At 38.8% G+C, this 17,577-nt stretch overlaps 1 protein-coding gene across 2 annotated transcripts in view; it reads left to right on the forward strand.

Moving 5' to 3' along the window:
* Positions 1 to 17,470, forward strand: part of SLK (STE20 like kinase) — a 71,969-nt gene extending 54,499 nt beyond the window's left edge. Inside the window, exons 13-19 of one of the 2 annotated variants that reach the window (XM_039481028.1) lie at positions 362 to 454; positions 6,826 to 6,955; positions 8,382 to 8,506; positions 9,633 to 9,821; positions 11,467 to 11,592; positions 13,032 to 13,145; positions 14,812 to 17,470. In XM_039481028.1, the coding sequence (XP_039336962.1) occupies positions 362 to 454; positions 6,826 to 6,955; positions 8,382 to 8,506; positions 9,633 to 9,821; positions 11,467 to 11,592; positions 13,032 to 13,145; positions 14,812 to 14,958 (924 nt within the window). In that variant the 3' untranslated portion in view covers positions 14,959 to 17,470. The remainder of the gene's footprint in view (positions 1 to 361; positions 455 to 6,825; positions 6,956 to 8,381; positions 8,507 to 9,632; positions 9,822 to 11,466; positions 11,593 to 13,031; positions 13,146 to 14,811) is intronic. The other variant, XM_039481029.1, reaches the window with a different exon arrangement.
* The last annotated feature ends 107 nt before the right edge of the window (positions 17,471 to 17,577 follow it).

Below are 17,577 nucleotides of genomic sequence, written 5' to 3' on the forward strand. Positions count from 1 at the left end.
AATTTCCTGTACTGTTTAAAGAGACCATTACTATTGCAAGCGGCTTTCTTAATCGATGGCTGTTTAAGTTACTGCATGAAAACACATTAATGAGATAAAGTAATCCATAGGAAGGGATCACTGGTTCTGAGAGCACTTCATTAACATTTGCATGTAAAATCAGATTGGTTTATGGCTCCTTTCTACGCTGCACTTAGACTTGCACAGAGCATGCACTATCTTTTCCTTTTTCACCAAACTAACACTTCTGCATGCTTTCCAGTACCTTAGTGCTTGAACTACACCTCTCATGTTCACAACAAATGCTTGCTGTGGAGAAAAAAATGTTATTTTCCCCACCTTCTGCATGCTTATACACTAGGTTTTTAATGAAGTGGAGAAAGCACCAAAAGAGCTGAGAAAAGAGCTCATGAAACGCAAGAAAGAGGAGCTTGCACAAACCCAGCATGCTCAGGTAACAGCAGCAGCTTCATGCTACTAAAATCCAAAAAGCAGCATTAGTCACACAGCTTAATCATTTCACTTTCTTTTTTAGTGAAGTGACTTTGAAATTTAACTTCTAACCCTTGACATTTGCTCTGCTCCCTCAAATGCTCCCATAACCCTTTCCATAGAGTACAATGTATAATCAATTATATGCAAACTTACACTGATATGTTAAAAAAGCTTAATATTCGGAAACCTGTATTCAGATTAGAAAAATATCTTTATACATCCCGGGAAAACTCATGACATTGTCTTTTCAGCTGATAAGTATCTTGTGTGTCTGCATAATAATAAATGTTAGAGTAGAATGTCAAATATTTTCAGAATATTAAGCATAAAGGAGGAAAATAAGTCTAAAGAAAGTGTAAAATTAAGAAATACTGTTCATGACAGCAAAGCATTTAAAGTAAACTGACTTAATTAAATACCAAAGTGAAATGGAAAGTTGTATGAAAACTTTAGAAGATTGCAAATATAGTTCCACACCATGCACCTCACTGATATTATCTGACAGAGCTGGAAGGCAAAAAAAATATTAAATGTGTTCTTCCTTTGTAAGGTTTTGAATGTGCTATTCTACCTCTAGTCAAGGTTATATCACAAAAAGAGTTTTGGGATGAATAACTGAAGTAGGATTTAATTATTGCTTACAGGAGTGGAAAAGGTAGTGATGTGATTGGACTATGTTAATTGTGATTTGACTTTGAGACGTAGATGTTATTGGCATGATGGGTTGAAAGCTTTGTTGTACAACTTGAAAGAAAGATGGGTGTACACCTGAGCAAAGTTCATAGTAAGTAGAGTTTTAGAACTACAAGTTGTCATACTTCTATCAGTGGATTAATGAGTTTCCACAACAGCAAAAGCTTTGACAAATAATAAGATATCCTGATTAAGTTAAAAGATCCTAATTTCATGTCATCAGAAGGTACTGTAAGCATAAGAACATCTGCAGAAATTTGATTTCAAATCTGTAAACAGATCAGTTTACGTACAAGTACCATTTCTACTGTAAATAATTGCTCAAACCATCTTCATATTCTCATGGCTGATGTATAGTAGTTTACCGTCTTTGAAAGAAAGGAGTTGTTTTTGTTTACATTTTGACCTGGGAAGTATTGTATTGTATTCTGATCCACAGGGCATTGCTCAGGTTATGATTCAGTCTTTTCAGTTGTCTTCGTGTACACTCTTCAATGCACAAATGCAGGATGTAAGTCCAAAAATACCAAGAAGGGTTTATTTCCCTAATTTTTTCAACTTTGTGTTATCTCATATTTTTTTCTTTGGCTCTCATGTGCTGATGAATTTTACTGTCTCAAAAATTGATGAATGCAAATTTATAAAATTGTATAGTTTAAAAGTTCAAATTGATGCAGTGATTAACTTTGGACAAAACACTGAATTTTCTCTCAGAAACAGAAGTAGTCAAGAATTTAATGATTTTATCATTTCAGCACCTGTGAGAAATTGAATGCAGTGACTAAAGTTTATGTTGTGTGTGCAGTGTAATGTTTACCTTTGGCAGGTGGCATTTATCATTTTCTTGCTAAATCGTAGGATAAAAACTTGTTGCTACTGTCACAAAGAACTAATGTAACTGCTAAGGGGAAAATTATATTGTGGTCTGCCCTCCTACACTAACCAGCAAAATTGCCAGTGAAGTTTTTCTCCATAATGTTTATTGCATGTGATGTGATAAAGATTGTGGAAAACATCTTCACTGGCAGCTTGGTTGGATAGTATAGGAGGTAGACCACAGTACACAATCTTTATTGTGTGTGATGTTTGGTATTGATGTTTGAAACTGAAAGGACAGAGCTTGCGTTTTTCAGATACATGGCTTAGCTTGCTGTGCTAGCCATTTTAAGCTTGCTGTGTTAGCCATTTAAAACCCTCTTATTTTGACTTCCACTATAAACAGATCAGAACCGATACGTAAGCGATTGAGGGAGGAAAGTCTCTTCCGTAATTGCTTTTCTGACCTTGACCACACACTTCTAATGTAATATTTTCCCTAGGGGTTGAAAATGTAAGACAGCATGAAAAAAGTACCTTGAAAGTCACCTACAGCATGTTTTACACAATGGCACCCCCAGCTATTCCAGTATACTAAAGCTATATTTCTAATATATTTCAGTCTTCTTACTCTTTCCATTGAAAAGTAAATAATGTGGAACCCTCTAAAACTCTATTCTCATCAGTCCATTATTCTGTAATATGTATCACTGACCCTATCCCTCTGATAATACCCATAACTATCATTCTCCCAGATATTCACCAACTTACTCCTCTTCCAATTTTATACAACCTTCTGCACATCCCATTCACCCTGGTACCACGATAACCTCCAAGTGTACCTACCCAACCCTAGAGAGATGGTTATGAAAATTGCAATTCATTGTGCAATGGGACACACACAAGCCTTACTATTTACTGAACTTCTGTGGGAGAGGAAAATCACGTCTCAACAGTCATTATCAAGTGTGCCTGTAACAGATCGTTGATTCCAGATTTCACTGTACAGGCGAGTCTCATCTTACGCGGGGGTTCCATTCCGCGGTTAGCGCGTAAAGCGAAAACCGCGTATAGTCAAAATTACATTGAGTTGAAGTGTGGGCGATTCTGCCTGCCATACAGGTACAGTATTAAAATTGTTATTTTTCTCTTTTTTGTTTTTTGTTTTGGTTTTGCCAACAGCGTAAAACTGAAATCGTGCATGTTAAATGCGCGTAAGATGCAACAGACCTGTACACATCTCTTCTCCATTGAGCTCTGTGAAATATTTGCTGCACTCATCTTACTTTAAAGATCAATAAGATAAAATGTTATTGTTGCTGCTCAAGCCCATGTATCTCATTGACTAGCATCCGCTAGCATCCCAGCTGTCTTCCCTTCTCTCTCTTCTCTAGAAACCACCTTAAACTTCATTTCTTCCTGAATGAGAACAAATGCTCCTAGCTTTGCAACTTGGCTCATATCAAAGCTGTCAGCAACTTTTTCATTGACCATATATTGGCTCTTTGTCAGTCATACTAAAAATGTCTGCTCTAACCCTCTCGCTGTTTGCTAGTATTTGGTAACTACCGTCCTCTATCCATTCAGCCTTTCCACAGCATTGTTCTAGAAAAACTGGTCTTCTCTTACATGTTTAGTAGATTTTTAAAGCCAGAAGGGACCATTAGACTATCTAGTCCAGCAGTGGGCAAACTACAGCCCGGGGGCTGCATCCGGCCCGTTAGACGTTTTCATCCGGCACTGGAGCTCCCACCGGGGAGCAGGGTCCGGGGCTTGGCCTGCTCCTGTGCTGCAGCTGGGGAGCGGGGTCAGGGGCTGGCCCTGTGGCTCCACATGTCCCTCCTATGGCTCCTACATGTAGGGGCAGCCAGGGGGCTCCACACACTGCTCCCATCCCAAGTGCAGCCCCCACAGCTCCCATTGGTCAGGAACCATGGCCTATGAGAGCCCCAGGAGCTGCGCCTGCAGAAGGGGCAATGCGTAGAACCACCTGGCCACGCCTCTGTGTAGGAGCCGAAGTGGGGGACATGCTGCTGCTTCTGGGAGCTGCCTGAGGTAAGTGCTGCCTGGAGCCTGCACCCCTGCCCCTCTTCCGGGCCCCAACCCCCTGCCCCATCCATGATCCCTCTCCAGGCCTCCAAACCCCTTGGTCCCAGCCCAGAGCACCCTCCTGCACCTCCAACCCCTCATTCCCAGCCCCCCCCCCCGAGCCTGGACCCTCAGCCTGAGCCCTCACCCCGCTATCCCAACCCCCTTTCCCAACCTGGAGCCCCCTCTTGCACCCTGAACTCCTCATTTCTGGCCCTACCCCAGAGCCCTCACCCTCTTCCACCCCCCACTCCCCAATTTCATGAGCATTCATGGACCGCCATACAATTTCCATACCCAGATGTGGCCTCAGGCCAAAATGTTTGCCCACTTCGATCTAGTCTGACCTCCTATATATCACAGGACACTAAATTCCACACAAATACCCAATGACTTAGGCTACATCTACACTAGAAACTTCAAAGTGCTGCCGCGGGTGTGCTCCTACAGCAGCACTTTGAAGTGTGTGTGTGGTCACATGTGAGCTCTCCCAGTGCTCCTGGTAACACATCTCCATGAGGGGAATAGCTCCGAGTTCCGGGAGCGGCGCTCCCAGTGCTCTGAGCCTGTCCACGCTAGCGCTTTAAAGCGCTCAAACTTGCTGCGCTCAGAGGGGTCGTTTTTCATCCTCCTGAGCCAGCAAGTTAGAGCACTATAAAATGTAAGTGTAAATAAGCCCTTACTTAGACCACAGCTATCTTCATGCTTAGATGCTTTGCTAAATCAGGCCTTTAGTCTATTTGTATATTGCAAGTGCAGTAAAAATAGTCAAACTTTTTGGACTATTGCAGCAGAAAAGCTTCTTTGATAGCCCCTAAGCAATGCATGTCAATTTTCTGAATTCATGAGCACTAAAACAAGGACACTTCCAACTCGCAGCGTAAAAAGGTTACTTATTGCTTTTCATAGTGCTTAACAAAATAAGATACACTTTGTAAAGGTAACTTTCAACAACAAAAAATATCGGTGACTATTTCATTAAGTTATTGAACTCAACTTTACTAAGACACTTTCACTAACAAGTTTAGGAACATTTTATTGAAAATCTGTCTTATAAGTTTAAAGACAAAATTAACACAATACTAAGGTCTGTATTCTCCTTATGTTCTTTATTGTGTTCCACTAAAAATACTGAGATTATGCCCCTTTCCATGTAACCAGCACAGATCCATTTTTAAAACACTTTTTTCTTGTTTTGGAAAGTAGGTTCAATGTAGATCATATTTTACATAAAATTTCTTGTCATATTTTGTAAGGCAAAGGTGTGTGTGCATGCTTGCCTGTATGTGTAGATACATAAAAATGAGTCAACTGTAGAGTGTGGATAGATGATAGTGAACTGTGTAATGTCTGTTTTATTTTAACTAAATAACTTAGACTTAGCCATGCAAAGTGTGCACACAAATAGGCTTTGAATAATAATCCCAAACAAATGACAACTGTTACACTCTTTACTACATGTGACTTTATTGTATCAGAGTTTTTCTGGGTTGTTTGTGTGTGTGCATGGGGGAGGGGGGTTTCCAACTTTGCAAATAAATATTTTTGTTGTTTCTACAAATTAGGTTCCTAGTCGTGCAGCTTGTTCTGCATGGGAGGACCTTTGCACCTTAGGGAGTGGCGCTCCATGCAGGGCTCTACCCACATGGAGCAAATTGCAGGACTGGGGCCTATATCAATATGACTTTCTCAGTTTTTATTCCCCAGTGATATAAATAAATATACACATATGAAAAGTGTGTGTGTGTGTGTGTGTATACACACACACGTATGAAAAGTAATTATTTTCATTAAAAGTTATTTGAATAAATTATGTGCAGATAGTTTCTATTGGTTTATGAAGGCTTGTTAACTCTGTGCATTGTCAAATAAAGAGTAGCTAACAAAATAATGATTGTACTTGGCTTTGAGTGAACATGGGTTCAGTTTTTAGCACATGGTTGGTTTTCCTTTATAGGCTACTGCAGGGCTTCTTCAATCCCATGCAGCTGCTGTCACGTTTGGTTACATTATGTGGCCCTTCCAAAACCTAGAGTCTAGGTAGGAGGGATCTTCAAACACTGATCCCACAGTTACATAAGCTGCATGTTTTCCTCCTCTTTAAATTCTTCCCATGGAGGACTGCTCCTTATTAGTAGGACTTAGTATCAGCCCTTCCATGTATCTTGCATGACAGTACCATTAGCCAACCAAGGTCTGGAGCCAAGGCTTTCTTTTCATAAGCTTCCCACCTAAATTGGGCAAGAAGAACCACCAGGGTGGTATAATAAAGTTACCTCTCCCTGGTGTTGACACGTTATTTAAGCAACAGTAGTAGCTCCTGTTGGTTCAGGGAATAAAAGGTTTAGTTTTTGACCTCTTTTGCATTGCTGTAGATGCACAGTTTCCACCCACTTTCAGACTAGTTGCTAATTTAATTTGAGAAAATGTAAATTATTTTTTCTAATCAAACTCATATTATATTTTACTCTGATCATAGAAATAACTGCAGATTTTGGTTAGTTCATTGCTTTCTGTTTCATTTCTAAAAGTGTAATTAAAAATTCTGTACTCTCTCTCTTCTACTGGATGTCCCCAAAAGTAGATAATGTTATAGCAGATGTATTGTAGGCCAAATTTTCATAAATGTGTTTGATTTGCAAGGGAACAAAGAGAATTGTTCTGGGAATCTCATTAAAAATTTAGTATGAATAGAATACAGCAACTTAATCTATTTTCCCTGGTTTTTAATAGGAACAAGAATTTGTGCAGAAGCAGCAACAAGAATTGGATTCATCTCTAAAGAAAATCATCCAGCAGCAAAAAACAGAACTAGCCAATATTGAGCGAGACTGCCTGAATAACAAGCAGCAGCTTATGAGAGGTATCCATCATCAAATTTCTCCTTTAAAATTAGATTTTCTTCTGTTTTATATGCAACTTTTCGTCTCAAAGAGAGCTGTTAAAAAATAGTAAAGTCTGACTTAAATCTGTAAAATCAAGGACATCCAGAGTTAAAATTGAAACTGTAGTTAAAAGCATATCTTTAATATGAAACAGTACTATATTTAAAATGCCTTTGTTCTGCTAGCAGAAAAGTAACATGTTAAAATTCTTTTTTGAGATGTACCTTGCCTTTTCTGACTCAGCCATACCTATTTATTCGCACAGTTTTGGTCACATAATTTTGAATGTTGCTTATAACTGTATAACGAAAAAAATTTACTCAAGACATTTCCAGGTAACGCTTTTCTTGTATTATTTCTTAATTAAATACAATGAATACAGTATTCAATGAATACTGTGCACAGATGTGATCTCCTCCTCTCAAAAAAGATATACTGCCATTAGAAAAGGTTCAGAGAAGGGCAACTAAAATGATTAGGGGTTTGGAACGGGCCCCATATAAAGAGAGATTAAAGAGGCTAGGACTTTTCAGCTTGGAAAAGAGGAGACTAAGGGCTTGTCTACATTACCGTCTGGATCGATGGGCAGCGATCAAACTAGTGGGGGTTGATTTATCGCATCTAGTCTAGATGCGATAAATTGACCTCCGAGCGCTCTCCCATTGACTCTGGTACTCCAGCAGGGCGAGAGGCGCAGGCAGAGTCGACTGGGGAGCATCAGCCATCGACTTATCACAGTGAAGACACCGCGTAAATCTAAGTACATGATTCACATAGCTGAAGTTGCGTAACTTCGATCTATACCCTCCCCTCCCCCCTTAGTGTAGACCAGGCCTAAGGCGGGATATGATAGAGGTATATAAAATCATGAGTGGTGTGAAAAAAGTGAATAAGGAAAAGTTATTTCCTTGTTCCCATAATATAAGAACTAGGGGCCACCAAATTAAATTAATGGGCGGCAGGTTTAAAACAAATAAAAGGAAGCTCTTCTTCACACAGCGCACAGTCAACCTGTGGAACTCCTTACCTGAGGAAGGAATGGTGTCCCTAGCCTCTGTTTGTCGAGGGTGGAGATGGATGGCAAGAGAGAGATCATTCAATCATTAGCTGTTAGGTTCACTCCCTCTGGGGCACCTGGTATTGGCCACTGTCGGCAGACAGGATACTGAGCTGGATGGACCTTTGGTCTGACCCAGTATGGCCATTCTTATGTTCTTAAAATTTTAACTATTGATCATTTTATTAGATATAGTGGTGTGGTATATATCTGTATTAATGGCTTCTTACAAATATTTTTTATCATTTCTTTTAAATTAAAATATCCCTGTAATTTTAAATATATATGTGTAGATTAGAAAATATTATGTAGTACTTTCTGGAACAAACTTCCTCCTCCTCCTCCAGCTCGTGAAGCTGCAATCTGGGAGCTAGAAGAGCGACATTTACAGGAAAAACACCAGCTTCTCAAACAGCAACTCAAAGATCAGTACTTCATGCAGAGACACCAGCTTCTTAAGAGGCATGAAAAAGTTAGTGCTGAGTTTGTCCCTTTCCTCCATATTACAATCTTCAGTGGTATATTAAAATATCTTTTGATCTATACTACTAGTTTACTTGTCTACAACAACTTGGTTCACTCAACTTGTGTAGCTTCTTTCTTGCTATATAAATCTCTCTTCTCTTTATTTTGTTGCTTCAGTCAGTACATTGAGGCACTTTGTCAAAGTTGTTTGACATGTTTGGTACTTAACACATTATTTATATTTCAAGCACTCAAAGTAAGCCAGGTTCCTCGCAATTAGGAGAGAGATATTCCTTATCCAGAAAGATTACAATCTAAATTTAAGACCAGATGTAACATGTGAGAACAGTAAATGACTAGGGAGCATAAAAGGAAGCACTGGGGTTACAAATATAGAAACTTACCTTCCAAAAATACGTTTACATCTTTTCTTATGTGATCAGTCCCATCCATTTGCATAATTATTTGTAGTATTGGGCCTATAAAGTAATGGGATCACGATACTACTTATGTCAAATTTAGCCCAAAAGTTAGATTTCAAAAAACAAGTTTTTAAAAATCAAAAACCAATCAAAATATTACCATTAGTGGGTTCTTGTTAATATTGGTGTTTTATTCCAGTAGAAGCAGGTGCTTTAAACAAATAGTTCTCTGCAGTGTTTAGAGTCCAATAACTCCAGTGTTGTTATTGCAAGAGAACCTGAAAGTGCTACTGACCATATTCTGAGCTACATTGCACTGGTGTAAGTCCAGAGTAATTACACTAAAGTTAGAGTTTTAATAACCTATGGTATTTTTAACATAAGTAAAGAGGTCTTATTTAAGAATATTTAACATCAATGTCCCTATAAGGCCCCAAGTTCAGCAAAATACTATAAGTAGGGCCCTACCAAATTCATGGTCGTGAAAAACGCATCACAGACTGTAAAATTTGGTCTGTTGTGTACTTTTACCCTGTCCTTCAGAGCTGGGCAGCTTGGCTTCACTGGGCTTTGAATCAGACCCCTGCAGAAATGGGATAGACGTAAGCACATGTTTAAGCGCTTTCCTAAATTGGTGCCTAAATGTTTAAACATATTATGTTAGTCATATAGCAATATTACGAACAATCTTTTTGTTCAAAACCTTTTTAGGAAACAGAACAGATGCAACGATATAATCAACGGCTTATTGAGGAGTTAAAGAACAGGCAAACTCAGGAAAGAGCAAGACTGCCCAAAATTCAGCGAAGTGAAGCAAAGACTCGAATGGCTATGTTTAAGAAAAGTTTAAGAATTAACTCATCAGGCACTCCAGAACAGGATCGTGAGAAGATTAAACAGGTGACTGACAAACATCTGTAGTTTAAAATATCTGAAAGTGCTTGAGTTGAGTGAAGTTTTGAAGTATAGTTATATGTATTCAGTTGTATTTTAAAAGGCATCAGTTTGAAGGCCTAAAGATATTACTCTGTAGTGCTGCATGACTGTCCCAAGTCAGTCTTTTATGTATGTCAGAAGTGAACAAGGGCTTGAAATTCTGTGAAAGAAGTACATTCGGCCTCAGGATGTTATGAACTTTATGTTGCTTAGTATTCACTGTCACGGACAACTTTTGGAATATAATTTTATTGCGTTTCAAAGAGAGTACCATCCAGTCCTCTGTGCAGGTTTGATGGCCACAACTAAATTTGGAATATTTATCTAAAATCATCCCACTGTAAAATGGAGACTGGATTGTTTATCATGGAACTCTACCTACTGGCTCAATCTGGAGCAGCCATTTCTACTTGCATTTAAGAGAAGTATTTGCAGTTGCCCTTAATCCTTCTCCAAATTTGTTTGTACAAATCAGTTTGTTGTGTGCCCCAATAGTTTTTGATATTTCCAACTTGTGTGCATATTATAAGGCAGGGGTCGGCAACCTTTGGCACGCGGCTCACCAGGTATGCACCCTGGCGGGCTGGGCCGGTTTGTTTACCTGCCGTGTCCGCAGGTTCGGCCGATCGCGGCTCCCACTGGCCACTGTTCACCACTCCAGGCCAACGGGGGTGACGAGTGGCGGCCAGCACATCCCTTGGATCACGCCGCTTCCCGCAGCCCCCATTGGCCTGCGTGCCAAAGGTTGCCAACCCCTGTTATATGGTTAGCTGAAATGCCTGCTACCAATTAGATTACTTCTCCAGTTGAGCATAATCAGAGACATTTAAATTGTTCTGATTTTTGACAGCCTGTTTTTGATGCAATCATCTATATATCTTCTAATTCTTGAATAGGAATGATGTTGATTGTTATTTTTACAGAGACCCCCAAATTAGTAGGCACTCTGCAGTACTAGTAAAATATAGTTCTTGCCTTGAAGATCATACCAGATAACTTTAGGCCCCGATCATCCAAAGACTTAACATATGCTTAACTTTACATACAGTAAGTGATCCCATTGAAGTCAATATGACTACTGAGTATGTAAAGTTAAGCACATGCATACATTTTTTGAAGGATTGGGGCCTTAGATTTGATGCAGTGAGTGAAAGTATATTAGGTGAGAGGCAAAGATTACTCATGTATTGAATGTTTAATTTTTTTTTTTTTTAAAATATAGAGCCAGATTCTAAACTGGTGCAAGTCCGTTTGCTCCATTAAAGTCAACAGGGCTTTGTGATTTACACTAGATGAGTTTGGGCCAATAATAACTATAATTGACATATTTTAGGGGCCTCATGGAAGAAGTGAGTTTTAGGGAGGGATTTGAACAAAGATGGAGAAGTGACATGACAGAGAGAGCCTGCCTTGGATAAGGGTATATTGGAAAATTCAAGCAGTGAAAATTAGGAAATTGCACTGATGACTTTAATCTTGTAATGTTGTTCTATCCAGTTATACTGTAAATACATTATGTTCTTTACAACCCTGGAAAAGTCATTTGTAATGTATGGTACAATATGAGGTACTACTGTATCAATCACCTACTCTTTGTTTTTAATTTTAGTTTGCTACTCAAGAAGAAAAGAGGCAGAAAAATGAGAGGTTGGCTCAGCATCAAAAACATGAAAATCAAATGCGGGACCTTCAGTTGCAGTGTGAAGCAAACATCAGAGAACTGCACCAATTACAGGTTAAACATATAGGGCATAAAATAAGCAGTGTATGAAGAGAGTCAAGTTAATCAATACAAACTGAGCAAATTCTGAATGTATTGATTAGGAAAATGTTTTAATGATGTTTTTCTTACATAATTACCCATCCATATAGAAATTAATGAGATCCCTTTCTAAGGGATACAGCATATTGTACTCTTAATTCATATCCATAACTTAGTTAATGATAAAGAGATTTACACACACACACACACACACTTGCATGTGTGTGTGTAAATATCTCTCTCTCTCTCTCTGAACCATAAGGACATATTAACCTTGTACAGTGCTTACCAGCCTTTGTTTTAACTGCTACTTTCCTTTGGCAACATTTCTTTTTTTTTTTTTAAATCAGTATTCAAAACAGAAAGGCAGCTCCATCTTCTGTTAGTTGAATTTTCAGTTGCTCTGAGTGATGTCAGTACCTCGCCATAAGAGCAAGTCTGTAGTACTACATGCAGTGAGGTCTGTCTTGCAAAGGGCAGGTTGCTGATTACATCTGCAGTTCTGGAACATAACTAAGTTTTCAGTAATACAGGCCTCAATTTTTGGTCCTTTCATGACATGTATGTTGTAAAACCAACTGCTGCACACCATGAGCCAGATCCTGTTCCCCATTAAGTCTGTTTTCTTCTGCTCCAGTGATATAAGGCAGATTTAAAGCAGGAGTTAAGTGACCAGCCGATTATTCCCCTTGCAGTGGGAAATCCCCCAGGGGCATAGAGCCAGGGAAGCTGGTGCTACACCACTCTCTTTCACAGCACCCTGTGGAAATGGGCATGGCCACAGCACTGATGTGCTTCAATGAGCCCCAACTGTAGGAACAGACCATTTTGGGGGCCAATTCAGCTGGGTGTAAGTTAGAGCTGCCCTAAGGTTGCTCTGAGCTGTAGCAGGGGATAATTTGGCCCCCAGCTGTCTTCAGGAGCAAGATGATGGTGGTTTGTTGCTCTTTACAGTGGTGAACTGAGGCTCCCTCCATAAAGACATATCCCCTTTGACTTGTCAGTCAGCCTCAGCTACTGGAATCAAGGGCTGAAATGGTTGCAAGCATAACTTTCTAACGTAATTAAGCTCTTAAATTGAATCCTACAAAACTGCCTTGACTAGACAGAGCATGCACTGCATGACACTGAATAGATTAGCCAATAACACACATACAGTGTTGAGTGACATTATCTTCTACACCACTGAAACACATTTCACAATATTTCTGATTATGCCATATTTTATAACACAAAACCATTGGTTCTGTTGGAAACATCAGCTATTGATAAGAATGCGTTGTTATAATAATTCACATCACATTATACAGTGTAAGCTGATTTAAATTAATTAGGACAACATGTTACTGTACAAATGGTTGATTGTCTAATCTGAATTAGTTTTATTTAAGGATTATCTATCTTATTTTCAGAATGAAAAATGCCATCTACTGGTTGAACATGAGACTCAGAAACTAAAAGAGTTAGATGAAGAGCATAGCCTAGAACTGAAGGAATGGAGAGAGAAACTAAGACCAAGAAAAAAGGTAACCCAGGACAGTTTATAAGCAAAAAACGGGTCCAGAAGATAAATAATGCATCAGACTCTGAAACTGGATAGTTACAAATTGGACAGTACAAAAAAAATTCATCCCAGGAAAATACAGTAACTCCTCACTTAAAGTCATCCCGGTTTCGTTGTTACATTGCTTATCAGTTAGGGAACATGCTCGTTTAAAGTTGCGCAATACTCCCGTCTAACGTCCTTTGTCAGCCACCTGCTTTGTCCACTGCTTGCAGGAAGAGCAGCCTGTTGCAGCTAGCTGGTGAGGGCTTGTAACCAGGGTGGACCAGCAGCCCGCCTATCAGCTCCCCTAAGTTCCCTGTGCTGCAGCCACCCAGCAGGCTGGCAGTTGCAGCTGTCCCTCCTCCCACTGCCATGTGCTGCTCCTGCCCTCTGCCTCAGAGCTGCTCCCCGCAGGGGCGGCTCCAGGCACCAGCACGCCAAGCGCGTGCTTGGGGCAGCAAGCCACTGGGGGCGCTCTGCCGGTTGTCGTGAGGGAGTCAGGCAGGCTGCCTTCAACAGCTTGCCTGCGGAGGGTCCGCTGTTCCCGCGGCTTCGGCGGACCCTCCACAGGCAAGCCGCCGAAGGCAGCCTGCCTGCCGTGCTTGGGGCGGCAAAATGCCTAGAGCTGCCCCTGGCTCCCTGAGCCTCCTGCTTGCTGTGCAGGGGGGGAAGGAAAGGGGGGCTAATGTCAGGGTGTCTCCCTCCCCCCTGCTTCTACACCCCACTTACCCCTTCTTCTCCATATAGAGCAGGGTGGGGACACAGATGGAGAGAGCCTGGGGCAGCAGCTGCTGTTTCAACTTCCTGATCCAAGACAATGCACTTAAGAGTGGGTCAGCTTACTTAAAGGGGCAGTGTGCATTTCTCTCTCTGCGCCACACTCAAGGTGTGTGTCTGTGTCTGTCTGCTATGCTATCTCCCCTTGTGTGAGAGGCTACATTAACAACAATGTGTTAACCCTTGAAGGCTCAGCCAAGTGCTAGTTCATTTTAGCAGCAAGGCATTCCCTGGGAAATCTCTCACTCTCTTCCACCCTCTGACTTCACCACCTCAACCAAGCTTCACAATCATCATAGCTATGAACAGTATTAAATTGTTTGTTTAAAATGTATACTGTGTGTATATCTATATAATATATAGCTTTTCGTCTGGTGAAAAAAATTTCCCTGGAACCTAACCCTCCCTATTTACATTAATTCTTATGGGGAAATTGGATTCGCTTAACATTGTTTTGCTTAAAGTCACATTTTTCAGGAACATAACTACAACGTTAAGTGAGGAGTTATTGTAGTGAAACTAATGTACAAAAAATTCAGTAGAGCATCATCTTATCTAGAAGCCACAATAGATACAAGGGAGGCAGGCAAGAGAGGCTTGCAAGTTATCCACCTTTTAACATCTCCTAGAGTGTGTGCACATGCGTGTGTGTAAAAAATAAATTGGACCCTTAAACATATCTATAGGCGAACTGTCCTACAGATGCAGACCAACCTAAGTGGTAGACTATAAAGCCTCTGAATGCTCAGTTTGATATTAGTGCATGATTTTTTGTGGTCTGTTGCATGAAGGTTGGGCAAATAACACGTTGATATAGTGGATTTCTTTGCACTTCACCATATACACTTTTGTTAATCTGTTGTTTTTAGACGCTGGAAGAGGAATTTGCTAGGAAACTTCAAGAACAGGAAGTTTTCTTTAAAATGACTGGAGAGTCTGAATGCCTTAACCCTTCAACACAGAGCCGGATTTCCAAATTCTATCCAATCCCTAGCTTGCACTCCACTGGATCGTAACTCTAGGAACTTCTGTCGATTTTCCTATTTGGAATTCTCATATCTTCAGCTTCTGCCTTGGTAGAATCTACAAATTACATCAGAGGTCCTCAATGCTTTTAAGTTTCAGTGGAGACAATTAACAGTGTCATTGTCAAGATTTTTCCTTTTTGTTTCTGACTGGGGAAAACTAAATAGAAGAACAGACGTTAGTCTGTAATGGTAATACGATGTCATCCTTCAGATGTTTCAAGAAGAATTTTTTTTTTTTATAAATCAGTCTCAGAAAATGTTATCTACTATGACATTAAGAAAATAAGATTAAAATATTAGCTAGAAAGGTCACAAAAAAGAAACTGTTACACAAATCATCATGTAAATGATGTAATATTATTACTTTTTTTTAACTGTCTGATTTCTCCACCATAGAATTTCACAACTGAAACTTCTGTAAAGAGGTTAAAAGTTTTGTATCATTGAGCAAATCATTCATAACTAGGGCAGAAACTATTTCTTCAAAACATACTGTTGAATTATAAGAAAAAGAGTCTTATGTTCAACATATTTAGTTACAGCATATGCCTTTAAAAGTTTTTTAAAAACCCTCTGGCATCATAACTAAAGCAACCAAACCTCCATTACATGTTTTGTCCATTAAAATCCATGATGAAATGGGGTGCTAGTTTCATTAATCCAGTGCCTGAAACACTTAAATATATTAATCTTTGCAATAGGATAGACTTTTATTGTTATTAAAAAACCTTCTTAGCATTGATGTTACTGTAAAAAAAAAATATCTTGCTGCTACTGCCATTTTTGTCATAAGTCCTCACCCTAAAATATTTTGCACTAAAATATGTAAAGGTGAAAAACTGCTAACTTTAAAATGCACAAGTTATTATTTTCCTTACACATTAGAGGTGTTTACTTCTACAAACTGAAATAAAAACTGTAGAATGTATTTTCAGAACATAATGTGCACTTTGCACATTGTTTCTCTAACATACTTGGACTGGGTAGGTGGATCCTTCTGTTCTTACCAAAGTCTGTTCATTTGAAACTCCATCAGAGAAGTAGAAGTGGCTGGTCATATTTATAAACTAATTGCCGAAATCTGATCTGAATAGAAGTGTTTTGAAATTTTTGTTTTAGTCAATTTATTTCATGGAAGGATTTAAGTTGAATATGTAGACAAACTACTTTAAAAATATGCGTGTGTTTGGGTTGGGTTTTTTTTGCTGCACAGTAATTAATGTGTTATGATTTTAATTTTTCAGTTTCATAGGTGTACTGTAGGTTATTTACTTGACTGATTTGCAGTGGGAAGAAAAATCTGAAATGTTTATCATGTAGCTGGTGGGAATGTAACTGTATTAAAGAAAAACGCACTCGGAGGTTTAGAATTTGAGTCATATCAACACAGTATTATAAACTGTACATTGGTATGCCAAAGTTAAATTTGTAAAATAGTGTTGGCTTTCTGTCATTTGAGGTGTGATCTTTTAGTGTCTTTGTAAAAGTTTTTATTTTTGTTTAATTTTGCTAGCTTGCATCAGACATCTGACTGGTGAACATATAATGTTCATTTCATGGGAACAGTGTTGACGCATGTGAAGGAACTGATTATAAATTAATGTAGAATTTTAATTGGGCTTGGTTGAAATCTTGGATGCTGAACTTTTAGCTTGTTAATGCAGACAGTTTAAATTGACAGCACGGTAAATATAATTGAGAAATGCATGTTTTGATTTAAATTTTGTAACATTTTTGATAAGCATAACTTACTCTGAAAATTACTTTATAGCTAGCCTTAATTTCTGGCATTTCATTATATAAATATGTATTGTGTACTGGTTGTAAATTCACATACCATATCATACTAGAATGTTATATGTTGCTATATGCAAAATTCTTTAATATGTTTATTCCAAAATGCTACGGTGAAAAATGTCTTTGAAGGCCTTTACTTTTTAAGCTACACCTTTATAAAATGACTAGTACTAAATATATTAAATAGTGTTTATATCGCTATAGTCAACAGAACATCTGTGTGAAAAACTGTTTTTTGCAAAATATATTGTTAGTGATTTATTTTTTGTGAAGGGGTCAGGCAAATTTCCCCCCTCTAAACTTTGTGTTCAACTCATTCAAAATGTTTAATAACTTCACAGCCAGAATATGTATTTTCTCTTCACACACTCTAATATTTTGGAGATTTAAATGATCATTTGCTAATATATTTTATGACACACTATATATCTTGTTCTGCATCTGTAGGACTTTTTATTTGACTTCCACCACCTTCCTCACCAGCCTCTGTAACCTTATCCCTTCAGAAATCTCACAAAGGATACAGGAAGGAAATGTAACAGCTGAAGCCTCATACAATGTTCGTTCAGGATTGGTTTTAGAATATTTCCAATCATACTGCATTCATTAAATAACTGCAGTATTTTGAAATGTCTTGATGATGAAATCTAATGTAAAATTACCATTTGGTAATAAAATCTAGGGTAAAATCGTTGTTTATGTACTTAGACTTATAAAATTGCTTTTTAAAGATTATGGAACATGAAGAGATGTACAAGATTGTTTTGATGTCTCTGCTCACGACACATTAAGTTCAGACTAAAGCCTAAT

The sequence above is a fragment of the Mauremys reevesii genome, linkage group 7, assembly GCF_016161935.1.
Source record: "Mauremys reevesii isolate NIE-2019 linkage group 7, ASM1616193v1, whole genome shotgun sequence".
Taxonomy (NCBI): domain Eukaryota; kingdom Metazoa; phylum Chordata; order Testudines; family Geoemydidae; genus Mauremys; species Mauremys reevesii.